Source organism: Lichenostomus cassidix, chromosome 3, assembly GCF_008360975.1.
Source record: "Lichenostomus cassidix isolate B80296 chromosome 3, HeHo_3.0, whole genome shotgun sequence".
Taxonomy (NCBI): domain Eukaryota; kingdom Metazoa; phylum Chordata; class Aves; order Passeriformes; family Meliphagidae; genus Lichenostomus; species Lichenostomus cassidix.
In genome coordinates this window covers 15,565,332-15,577,505 of record NC_139483.1, presented here as the reverse complement: position 1 = coordinate 15,577,505, position 12,174 = coordinate 15,565,332, and the positions used below count along the sequence as shown (strand labels likewise).

General features: G+C 43.3%; 1 protein-coding gene across 4 annotated transcripts in view; it reads left to right on the top strand.

Moving 5' to 3' along the window:
* CAPN14 (calpain 14) overlaps nt 1–6,652 on the top strand; it is a 32,198-nt gene extending 25,546 nt beyond the window's left edge. For 3 of the 4 annotated variants that reach the window (XM_085054633.1, XM_085054632.1, XM_085054635.1), the window contains 6 exons: nt 1,031–1,095; nt 1,541–1,609; nt 1,726–1,804; nt 2,908–3,024; nt 3,691–3,746; nt 4,029–6,652. In XM_085054633.1, the coding sequence (XP_084910759.1) occupies nt 1,031–1,095; nt 1,541–1,609; nt 1,726–1,804; nt 2,908–3,024; nt 3,691–3,746; nt 4,029–4,055 (413 nt within the window). In that variant the 3' untranslated portion in view covers nt 4,056–6,652. The remainder of the gene's footprint in view (nt 1–1,030; nt 1,096–1,540; nt 1,610–1,725; nt 1,805–2,907; nt 3,025–3,690; nt 3,747–4,028) is intronic. The other variant, XM_085054636.1, reaches the window with a different exon arrangement.
* The last annotated feature ends 5,522 nt before the right edge of the window (nt 6,653–12,174 follow it).

The window sequence follows — 12,174 nt, the reverse complement described above, 5'->3', positions numbered from 1 at the left end:
TGTTTTCTTTGAACAATGACAGTGAAATTACAGATATAATGATGAATCCAGATTTTCTTTACAGGTAACAATCAATATGCAACACAGAAAATACTCCATCCAGCCATTACAGGCAGCAAAGAAGGTGATCAAAAGACAGATGTGATGCCTTTTCCACTTAAACTGAATTTGATATTACTCTCTTTTCTACAAAGGTGGACAAGGATAATTCTTCTGTCTTTGTGAACTGACCCACCAGGCACTGTCTTCTCTGTGAGAAGGCTGTATTGAACAGGGAGTCTTTATTTTTCATAAATTATTGATTTTAAAAGAATGATTTTAAAATCTTTGCAGTCCTTGATTAATATTTACTAAACAGGGCTATTACTATATTAAAATTATCAAAGCATCTTGACTTTCTAAGGAATTGGTGAGTTATGATTCTGTCCCTTACTCAGTGGAAGGTACAGACCAACTGTAATCATGATTTGCAGTGAGATTAGAACCTATTTCTGTGACTCTTCATGTAACTTCTATATGTACCAGGAATGCCAAGCTTTGAGGCAGCATCACGTTTTCAGCAGTGCCTGTAATTTTAATTATATTAACAGAGCTGGCAGTGTGTCTGTGAAAGAGAGGGAGAGAGAGATGCTTAGTACAAGGGTTTCAATTAATCTGCAGTGCTGTTCCCCAAAGCTCTTCAGGTCAAGTGACACTGCTCAAGGTCATGCAGTAAATTCTGTTTGGGATTAGAGCTTTGGATGTCCTTTTCCTTCCATTTTCTCTAATAGCTGGAGATAGTGTACCATATTTCATTCTATATTACATGCCTGCAGGGAGCTCATATTGGATTTTCCCAGACTAGTAGAATCCATCCTGTTGCCTCATATTTTTATCATCATAAATGATACATCTTCTCAAGTGGGAGTAAAGTTTCACAAAGGCTTTGGGGCCTGAGCCCTCACAAATAAAGGGGAATTTTATGAGAGTCCATTTTTCTGAGAGATGTTCAATGACCCCCCAAAACAATTTTTTTTTGTTCTCTCTCCAGATTTCCAGAATTTTCGCCTGAGTTTCAGTCTGGATTCCTGCCAGGGTATCTTGGCACTCCTGGATGTATCCTTGTCATGAGTGATACTTCTGACTCACATAATACTTCACTGGAGCATTATTTCTTAGGGCAGACTGGGTGTTACTGTGATTTCTTTACCACCAGAACATGGCCCTGCTTATTGAACTTCTCACCCTTCATAATAACAGTTCAGCTGTGACAGAATGGAGCTGGTTTGGGAAAGGGTTGGTTCCTGCTGCTTCTGAAATCAGCAGCCAGGTTTCCATTGACTTTAGTTGGAGGAGGATCAAGTCTATAAATAGGCATGTGGGCTAAGAAATCATTATCCTATATTATAATTGCATGGATGTTAGAGGGGCTGTAAGTTTTTGGGTTGTTTGGGGTTTTGGTTTGTTTTGGGTTTTTTCTTTTTTTAAATTTTTTTAAAATATGGAATGGGTGCTCTCTAATGTTTAATTGAAATGTTTTGACATTAATTCTCCCACTAAGCTGAATGCCACTGGCACACTGAGTATCCAGGAATTCAGAGTCCTGTGGAAAAGGCTGCTTTTCTATTTGGTATGACAATAATTTCTATTCCCCCTTTCAATATCTCCCTGCTCACAATCCCTTTGGTGTCATCTGTTGGGTTTTGGATGGTTTGGTTTGTTTAAAAGTACTCCCTCACTCCACAGGAAGTTTTCCAGAAAAGAGACACTAACAGATCAGGAAAGCTTGACCTTGTGGAACTGCATGAAGCTGTCCAGGAGACAGGTGAGCCCACAGCATATTTTGGCAAGTCTCAGCTTGCTCATGAAAACTGAAGAAAAGCACAGGACTGGGAAACATCTTGGTAATTGTGTGTAGAGTCCAGCAGAAGTGGAAAACATTATAGTTGCATGGCCTTGGCCATCTCTTCTTCCTTCTTTAGTTGGGTAAACACATCTGAAAATTATTTTGCCATGGGATGTGCTGCTCACTCTTTGCTCAGTGTCGTCTCGCAGTGAGAGTTGTCTGAAACAGAAGCATCTGCCTATTTCAGACCCAATTTATCAATCTTTTCCTGTGCATTGCTAATTGAAATTTAAAAAGATTGTGTGGGGTTGTGTGGATGCAGGAAGCCTGATCTAGCTCCTCTTAAATTGCTACCTCTGCTGAAGACGACAGCTCAGGGACAAACCTGGAAGTGTGAGACTTGGCACGGAGGCAATACTGGTGCCAGACTTCACTAATGCAGTGTCTGAGGCTTGATCTAGAAATGGAAGATGATACATATGGGTCCAAATGCTGGACCAAGCTCTGTTGCTGGGTGTTGTGTGGGGGCTGGAGCTCAGTCTTGTAGCTTCTTTTTCATGTTTACACCTTAAATATCATTCATCTTTTTGGTGCATGTTCGCCCAGTTCGTCTGAGTCATTGAAAGCACAGTGAGAAACCCAGACAGACCTCTGCTAAAGCAAACTAAAATCCCAGGCCATGAATAGAAAATGCTTTTGTTCCTTGCAAATGCTGCTGCTTGACATTGGGACTGATGCTTTCTGTATGAGCTTGCTCTGGATTTTCATTTTCATTTCCTTTCCTACCCTCTTGGGAATATTGCTTTTAAACCCAGCTGCTGATATTACCCTCCTATCCCATGAGCACAAGAGGCCTACTTGTATTTTATTCCAACTCTGGAAGGACTGTAAGTATAGGGAAGCAGACCTAAACCCTTTTAAGTTTGGAGGAGATATCGTCATGTAGAGGTCTCATTTGGGCTGGCTAATATTTGATTATCTTAGACCAGGCTTGAAAAACAAAGCTGTTGGAGAAGGGATGAGGACCCCTCAGTTGTGCCATCTCATTCTGTTTTCCTTTTGTCTCCCCCCATTTTATGTAGGCATTTCACTCAGCAATGAAGTCTGTAATTTGATGGCAATCAGATATGGTGACCCTGACTTACAGATCAGCTTTGAGAGCTTTGTTTGCTTCATGCTTCGAGTGGAGATCATGGGAGGTGAGGCTGGTGCTCCGTGTCTGGCCAGGCAAGCTGGGCTGCTCCCACTGGCAGTGGCAAGGTCAAAATTAGCAGGACTGGATTTCTGAATAAACCAGGACTAATCAGTTTAAAGCAAGGGACAGATACAGAGGAAGTCAAGCTCTCTCTCTTTACCTTCCCACTGGTCCCTTCCTACAGACATCTGAGCTGTGCATATCAGAGTGATTTAGCTCTCTGCAGGTTTGCACCAGCCTTCTGTAGGAAGAGGTAGGCAAATTACAGATGAAGACTACTTGTTTTCCATGAAGAGGACAACCTCGAAATACACCTTTTCCAGGAAGAAGACAGCTTTGGAATATATCTTTGATGAATTGCAGTTGTGATGATGAGACATGCTCATGTCATGTAGACACTTTGCATATATCTCAAAATCGTAGTGGGTAAAGTTGGGACCACCAGCATTTTGGGGTTTCACAGATGGATGGGCAGACAGTATCATGCCTGACTATTCGGCTGTTCCCTGTGTTCCAGTCTCAGGGATTTTCCCGTGACAGAACAGAGGAGGTCACATGTACTTGGGAATAGCCTGCAAACTCTGCCTTTGAGGTTTTTCCTGAGACAGTGCCTTGGCTGTGGTGATCTCTTGGCTATCAAGTTAACTCTCCTCATTTACTTCTTTTGCAGAGGCCTTTCGCAACTTGACACAAGATGGTAAAGGGATATATCTCCGGGAATCTGAGGTAAAGCCCATTCCCTAACTGTCAAATGCAGGCCCCTTTATTGCATATGGCACTGCATGCTTTGTTCTGTAGCATTAGAAAAGGAATCTGTAACTCACCACTTACAGGGCAGGTTACAAACAACGAGGAGGTTCAGGCTTTGAAGTCTTCTGCCTTGTTATGGCTTCTATTCCTTCTGGAGGCAGAATATCTCCAGTGCTCCATAGTCCAGTCCAGGTGTGAATATAGCAGAGCTCTCACAGGGATGGATTGTTTCAACCCTCTTTTCATATTATTTTACAGTGGATGATGATGACACTTTATTCCTGAAGCAATGCTGTAGAGGAGTCTACAATCAATGCTGTAGACAGTCACACCTGTGACAAGATTAGGAAGGCTGCCTTGTTTCAACATTTTACTTCAGATGAGAAGTCTTTCCCTCAAGCAGACTTAACCTAATAACCACAGATTTGGTGAACTGAAGTTTTGCTAATTAACATATTTATTTTGAGTCCTATTTCACTTCAAACACCCCTTCTGAGGAGAGACCATTGGATGCCAACCACCACGAGTGTACAGTGTGACACCCTGGAGCATGGTGGCTAAGTTGTTATGGTCACCTATTTCATGCTGATATTATACTGCTGTTAGAGGCACAGATTTTGGTATTGCCCAGAGGCTGTGCTTGGTGATGGGACTCTGGAGTCTGGGAGATAAATTGCCCCTGTCCTGAGTAGCTTGTCCCCTGATAGAGGGAATCCCAGTTCTGCTAGGCCCATGGCAGAGGAATGGAGTCTCTGTGCATCTGAAAAAGAAGGGATGGAGACTCACTGAATGAATGGACACTCTTCCCTAGCCCTGACTTGGAAAGGTGATTTGCAAGCATTCAAACCATCTCTTTTGCTTTTATAAGTTAACATAGCTCTATTGAAGTGACCCTAAATTGATTTGACCAAGTGATGAGCTGGGCCTCCAGATGTTTGTTGTATGATTATTTATTTCAGAAGCACAGTGGGTTTTTTCTGCAGATTGAAAAGTATGGTACAGTGAAAAGTGAAGTGATCCCATATTGTTTTTAAGTTTCCCATGACTGGTAGGGAATGAATGTTCTAAGCAGCATGATATAGGAGCTGTCTGGTAAAACATTTGGATATTTATCAATTAGTTTTTATATGAAGGCTGTGTGGTGTGTGTACTTCTAAAAGATGGAGGAAAATGTAGGTTGTGGCTAATTAAATAGTACAACCCAGGTGTGTGGCTGTGAACAGCGTTAGAGAACATGGTATAAGTGGGACTATTCACAGCAAAATCCATGAGAGAGTTACTTGATGCAGCTCTCTATAGGATCCTTTTCTATTTTCTTACTATTCATTTATTTGGGCTGGAAATTTCAATGCTAAGTGCCTGCTACAGGTTGATGCTTAATTTTTTTTAATTTTTTCTTCTACATTTCTGCAGGCAGCTCAGTTGTGGCTGTTTTACAGTGCACAGCCTAGTCTGAGTCTGGGTGCTAAATGAAACAGAGCTCCAATGGGAATGAACATATAATGAAAGACCATACTCTAATGCCTTCATAGGAAGGAGTTCTATTAAGCCTGCATAGGCAGCCTTCCCTCTGGCTTTTTGTGACTCTTTAGGTGCTTAATCTCATAAATATTTTTTCAGAGTGCCTGTGAGATTCAGGAATGAGGTGGACTGTGGATAAGCAAGTAAACATGGGCAAAAGACTGAGCTCAGGGATGTGCTTACCACTACACTGAGGCCTGTGCAATAGCCTAAGCATATTTTATAGAAGAGCTCCATTGCATATAAGTGTTCCCAGTCAGGAGGCATTAAACAGTAAAAACAACAGCATGCACTTTATTCCCCAGAACAGTCTGTTTCTAGGCAATATCATTTTCATCCTGTTTTTATGAGAAAACTGTTAGAACCAGATAAATAGATGGCTGTGTTGGTACTTGGTTATTACAGATGATATATCTGTCATCTCTTGTGAGTGACCTGCCGTGGTGTCACTGGAGCCACAGGGTTCAGGCCTGGGAAGCAGAGCAGGTTAGAGGAGGCAGGGACAGCCAGGGCCCCTGGAGCAGGTGAAGGCTCTGTGTCCTGCTGGGCTCCATGTCCCACTGGGCTCCAGAAGAGGCTCCATGTCCCACCAGACACCTGAGGAAGCTCTGTCAGCAGCTCCCCTCTCAACACACGTCTCTGTTTCCTTTTGTGACTCGCAGCTGAACATGATGGTGCAAACTAAATTAGCCTTATTTAATTTGCACTCAGCTCAGCAGGGGATGTTATAAACACTGATTTACTGTGTGCAGGAGCAGCGCTGGAAGAACCAAAGAGGTTGGTTGAGGGAGCATAGGTCCTGCTTTTCTCAGCGTGCTCTGCAGAGGATGGCCCCTGGCACCCGTGGGGATGTTCAGGGGGATCTGTGTGAGTGCAGACTGTTCACAGCAGGCTCTGTTGGACAGGATGGGATGGAAATCTGTCGGTCCCAACTGGGTTTGTTTCACAATGTGTAATCAGCTGAGCAAGTGTCAGTTAAGGCTGGGAGCATGCTGGACATAGCTCTGCCACAGGCTGTGTGCAAAACTGGTGCAGGACACCCAGTTTCAAATTGCAGTTCATTTTAATGTTGTACACATTGTTTTTTCTATCAGATTTTGTACTTACTTACTTCACACCTCTTTAATGCAGAGCAATGTAATTGCAGGGAGATTATTTTGCTATTGATTACTTGATCCAGGAAAGAAACAGAATTCATCCATGCCATGAATCACTAAGCATTTGCAGCAATAAACTTTATTGAGCCATGTGACTTGCTGTTACAGAATTGTAAAGAATGCTTTACTGGAATGATTATACCAAACCATGTACAATTCAAACTGAATTAGCTGGCTCACAATAAAATGTTTTTGGCAAGGGCACCTACTCGGACACTGTGAAGCTTTTATATTGCTAACAGAATAATGTTTTCTGGGCAATTCTGAAGATATATTACTCCTCATTTACAATGTGCATTGTGAAAAAATGGTCTAAAATGCTGCTGAAGGATGCATTCATTTGTAACCACAGCCTTTACAGGGATGCTGAGCTTTGCAGTGGGTGGTATTGCTCTAGCAGAAATGAAAGAAAAGTGGGACTGTGGCTTGAGACTAGTATTGCTAATAAAAGTCCTTTTTGGAAAAGGCAGGTGCAAGAATAGCAAATAATGTCTGGAGTGGGAAGAGGAGATGGATGGTGAAGTATCACTGTAACAATAAGACTGAGACAAAATTGAAAGGAACTAATCAACCCTTTGCAAACAAAGTCTTCAGCTAGAGCTTATTGCTGCAAATACATACATACAACTGGAAATATTTCATGTTTCCTGGATGTAGTTGGTACACACATATAGGGTGCAGTGGGGGTACAGCAGATGCCAGTCAGCCTCACTGCTCACATGCCTTCTGCATGGTCAGGGCTTCTGTCTAGATGGCAACAGGATAGGCTCTACTCTCAAGGCTAACAGGGTTCAGAAAGAGCTAAGAATTACAGGAATGACAAGCATAGCTGGAGAGGTTGTGGCTTCAAAGAAGATTCAGTGGCAGTTTCAGGCAGAAGGGAAAGAGCTGTCCTCTGTAGACAAGTTACCACAAGGCAAATCCCCCCAAGATCATGGGGCTCTTGCCCTTGGGCAGCTAGGGATGACCATCCTAGAGATACCAAGCTGGCCCAGATTTGAGATAGAGGCAGAAATAGTCAATCTGTGTATTCCTTTCTGGGTAATTGATTTAATGCTGTTGAGACACTGCAGTGTAATTTTCTGTGAGGTCCCATCTCTGCTTTTACCAGTTTTACAGCAGGGCCATCAGGACTTCTGCCTTACCTGAAAGCATATTGCAGTCCTTTACTGGGAGATACTCTGTTCATGAGAGTGGCTACTGCACTCTTACAGCTGTCCAAGCTGTGCCAGCAGACTTTGATCATACCACAAGATGCTCTGTGTAGAATGAATAATGTTGCTTTGTTTTTATTGTTAAGCAGTACATGCAATCCTAACTCTAAAACCTACAAATGGACCTCTAAAGGGCAAGCTGTCATTGGACTGGCACCATGAAAATGAGAACTTTTGAAGCTTTTGGAAGGAAAAGCTTGTTTCCAGGGGCAGGTGGTGCCTGAAAACTGTCCACTGAGCAGAGTGGGTGCAAAGTGTCCCCCTAGTACAGAGTTTTGCACAGAGCAGTGACGGGAGTTAGAAAATATGGGAACATGGAGTCAAAGCCACTGCTAAATCCAAGTGTGATGTGAGCTGTTCAGGTCAATGTTTTGAGCATTTTACTCAAACATGGAGGACTATGGAGACTTTTGTCCTGAAGTTAGTCCTGCTAGACTCTGGTTGAATGCAAACCAGTGCTCCAATGTGGAAGAAGGTGAAAAGCTGGAGTGGGATACAGAGGTATGATATTTACATCCAGATTCAGGAAATTGAAGGGCAAAACTCCCCGTTGTTACAATTTACAATACCACGGTGCTGAGAGGACAAAGACCAGGTCCCCAGGGTAGTGGCTACTATGTGACACAGGCTGAGGACTCTGGTTGTTTACTTAATAAAAGAAGTACTTCTGCAGTTCCCCGGGGGAGTGATCTGTGTTCAACCTGGGGCTCTGTTGAGAGATAAGATTTCATCTGGACCTCAGCCTCCTGAGGTCCTCTTTGCATACCACAGCACTGCTGCTCTGTAATCTTCCTACTGCTGGGAACTGGATTTTTCCCATAAGCAGTGCTTCATTCTTGTTGGCATCCAGAAGCTCAGGTTATGATCTCATCCCAAGGTTTGAGGCTTGGCAAGAAGCCAGCGATCTCTAGGGAGTTGTTCTGCACCCCTCTATCTGCACACACACCCACACATTCCTGTGAACCCCATGCCACCTTCCCTAAAAACTGTTGCAATGCTGTGCTGAAAAAGAATGCAAAACTCTTTTTTATTTTTTTTTCTCTCCCCTGCTCAGGGAGCAGCTCCTTGCAGAATGAAATGCTAACGAGTGCCTTTGCCTTTCCTTCCTGCTGTGTCTTACACTGAATTAGACCTGAAAAGCAGTATCACCAAGCTTGAAGTTCAATTTATCAGTGCAGTCAGGATTGATTTGTTACACTACCTATTCTGGGGAAATGAATGTCTCCATCGCGCTCCCTTCCAGTGCAGGCAGACCTTTGTTTTGCTCACATCAGCCATGTAATGTAGGAAGCTGACATTCCACAGATAAAGGAAAAAACCTACAAAATCCTGACTAATTCTACCCAGCCTGGCAGTGCCAGAGAGTGATGCCACTTGCAAAGGACATGCTTGGCATTGTGGTGGCTGCAGATACCAGGCAGAAGTGCTCTCTACCTGGGCTTATCTGCTACTTTTTTGTTATTGAATAAGTGTTAAGTGCCATAAGTGTCCTAGAAAATTATTCTTGGGTGAATTACATGTCCCCCTTATTACTATTAATGCTGTAGCTGGACCATCGTGTTGGTCCTTGGAACTCAAATTCACAGTAAGAGTCAGGTTGAAAACAAACTTGGTTTTTGTGCAAATTTTCAGCTGTTTTGTGAGAAATGGCCTTTGCTACTGCTGTTGAGAAGGAAAATTTTCTCTCATAGTCTTGCACAGGGGATCTCCATTATGAGAGCAGGCAATTATAAATCCAGTTTTCTCTTGCAGCCCATTTTGATGAAATATTTGCAATGAACCACATACAAATGTGGGAACTGCATTTTGAGATTCAAAAGAACTAAAATGTGGATTGCTGTGAAGTGTTACAATTTTAAAAGACTTTTTTTTTTTTCCCCTAACTTGTCATGCACACATCAAATATGGAGGGAAGGGTTAAGAGCTGAGCACCCTGCAGAACCATGCAGAGTTCTTCATGTTCCTGGAAATGTGGCTACAAGAAGGATGTCTATAGCTGGTGCTCATTAAGTGAGGTGAAATGAAAGTGGTAGTTGCTCTAAAGTAGCTTTTTTTTCCTCAGGTAAAAGCAAGATTTCTTTCTCATAAATATGCTGCAGCTAGACATAAATGACTTATTGCTTGAAAGCAGCTCTGCACTGCTGAAGAACTGGAGCACAAGAGTGAGAAATTTGGTGTTAAGCTACCCTGAGTGGGTGCTTTCAGCCTGGCTGCTGGCTGAGGCTGCTGAGGGCTCCTGTCCCTGCGGCTAAACACTGAGCTTCTAGAGGATGCAGGAGTGGGATTATGTCTGTGATTGCCTCAGTACCACAGTCTCTCCCTTTCCACTGTCCTCTTCAGAACCAGAGTGTTAGCTTGGAATACTGCTCCAGAAACTGGGGCCATGCTTGCTCTGTAAGTCTTTAGGAACAGCCCCCTATTAATGGAGTAGGTGATGCAGACCTTTGGAGCAAGCATGCCCCTTCCAGACAATGGGAACAAGCCCATTTTGGATACAGTGAATATTTTGAAGGGTATGGGCACATCTTTGGGTCTGAGATTTCTTGTTGACCCTTCTCTGCAACCTGGGTCTTTTTTATAATTTACTGTGTTTCCTTTCAAAAGGAGAAAGAAAGCAATCTCAGCATCAGCCACTCTTCCTAGCTGCTCCTTAATCTCAGATCTCAGCAGGGTCATAACCCTAGTCTTAAAAACTGTCTCTTACTCTTGAAGCATAGGTACACATGTACCAAAAGACTTAACACTGAGGGGCTGAGTTGTTCCCCTGATCCTCTGGCCAGCATTAACTCCAGCTCTCATTAGCTCCAGCTCTGCAAACTGATGTCTGAAGTCCTGCAGGAACTGGCTCATGTTTGACCACGTGTCCCAGCACTGAGGTGTGACTGCACCCAGGAGAGGTGTGGCACAGGCCACTGGAGGTCTTATTTTAACTTGGAGCCATGCTTGTCTCAGAGGCCCTTTCTGAAAGCCAGGTAAAACCCATGCTGAATGCATCCCTTGTGCACAACTTCTACCAGCATTGCACTATCTGCCTTTTAATGAAGCTGGGGAAATGTCAGCCTGATGTTAACATGCTTGTCCTCAGGGACTCTGACTCGTGGCCTCCCAACACTCACCGGGCAAATACAGACAAGAGGAATAACCCTGAGTATCTCCAAAGTAGTTTGATCTGAAGGGCTCATTATTTTTGAACAGCTGAGTTGAACATTACTGAGAACTCAATTTCCATTTCAGCTTGCTTTTCTACTTGTGCAGGGCAGAGTGTGGGAGCAAAGCTTGGGCACTTCACAGCCTCCTTTGTCTGGATCAATATTTTCCAATGTGCACAAGTTTCCAAGAGTTTAAACCGCTGAGTTTGGCAGAACTTTAATTGTATCAAATGCAAAAAAGAAAGGGATACTCTATCAAACAAACACATAGCTAAGCACGTAAAGAATTTAGGGGATGAATTAACAGAAAATAATTCATATGCTGCAAGAATAAATTGCTGAGTCTAGTAGAAGGAACTCCCATTTATTTTTTATTTTTATGGTTTACAAGTACTTGGAAATACAAAATGGCACGAGAAATTTTGTGGAAAGGCCATGTGGAGGTGCCATTCCTCAACACTACTCTATTAATTCTGAAAAACGTTGCAATAAATCTGAAGACCATCAAAGAACTTCTATCAGTTCTGACCACCTGATGGAACTGAAGGAAGCTGAGAAGTCCACATTACCTTGCTGAATTAAGGTGCCAGAACCTGAGCTAGACACAGCTGTCACTGGAGAGCTTACTGCAACAGCAAATAAGCCTGTCCTGCTGCAAGGCAGATATTCTTCTTTTCTCAAATTATTTAAAATACCCACAGGAAACAGGTGGCCCATGCTGTTGCATATGCCTGAAATTTAGGATCAGCTGAGAGTGTTTCTCCCCAGTGACTTGGCATATAGAATCACAGAATAATTTGGTTTGGAAGGGACTTTTAAAGGTCATCCAGCCCAGCCCTCCAGCAGTAAACAGGGATATCTTCAACTAGACCAGATTACTCAGAGCCTCATCCAACCTGGGTTTGAATGTTTCCAGGGACAGATCATCTGCCACCTCTCTGGGCAATGTGTTCCAGTGGTTTACCATCTTTATTGGAAGAAATGTCTTCCTTATATCTAACTCTCATTCAGTTTAAAGCCATTCCCACTTGTCCTATCACTACCTGCTCATGTAAAAAATTCCTGTCCATCTTTTTTGGGATCCCTGAAGGTACTGGAAGGTGCTCTAAGGTCTCCATGGAGCCTTCTCTTCTCTGGGCTGAACAACCCCAGCTCTCTCAGCCTTTGTAGGAGAGTTGCTCCAGCCCTCTGATCATCTTTGTGACCTCCTCTGGTCTTGCTCCAGTAGATCCACATTCTGATTATGTTGGGGGTCCCAGAGCTGGTTCAGTACTCCAGGCTGGGTCTCATGAGAGCAGAGTCTCACAAGCAGAGGGAGAGAATCCCCTCCCTGGACCTGCTGGCCGTACTCCTTTTGATGCAG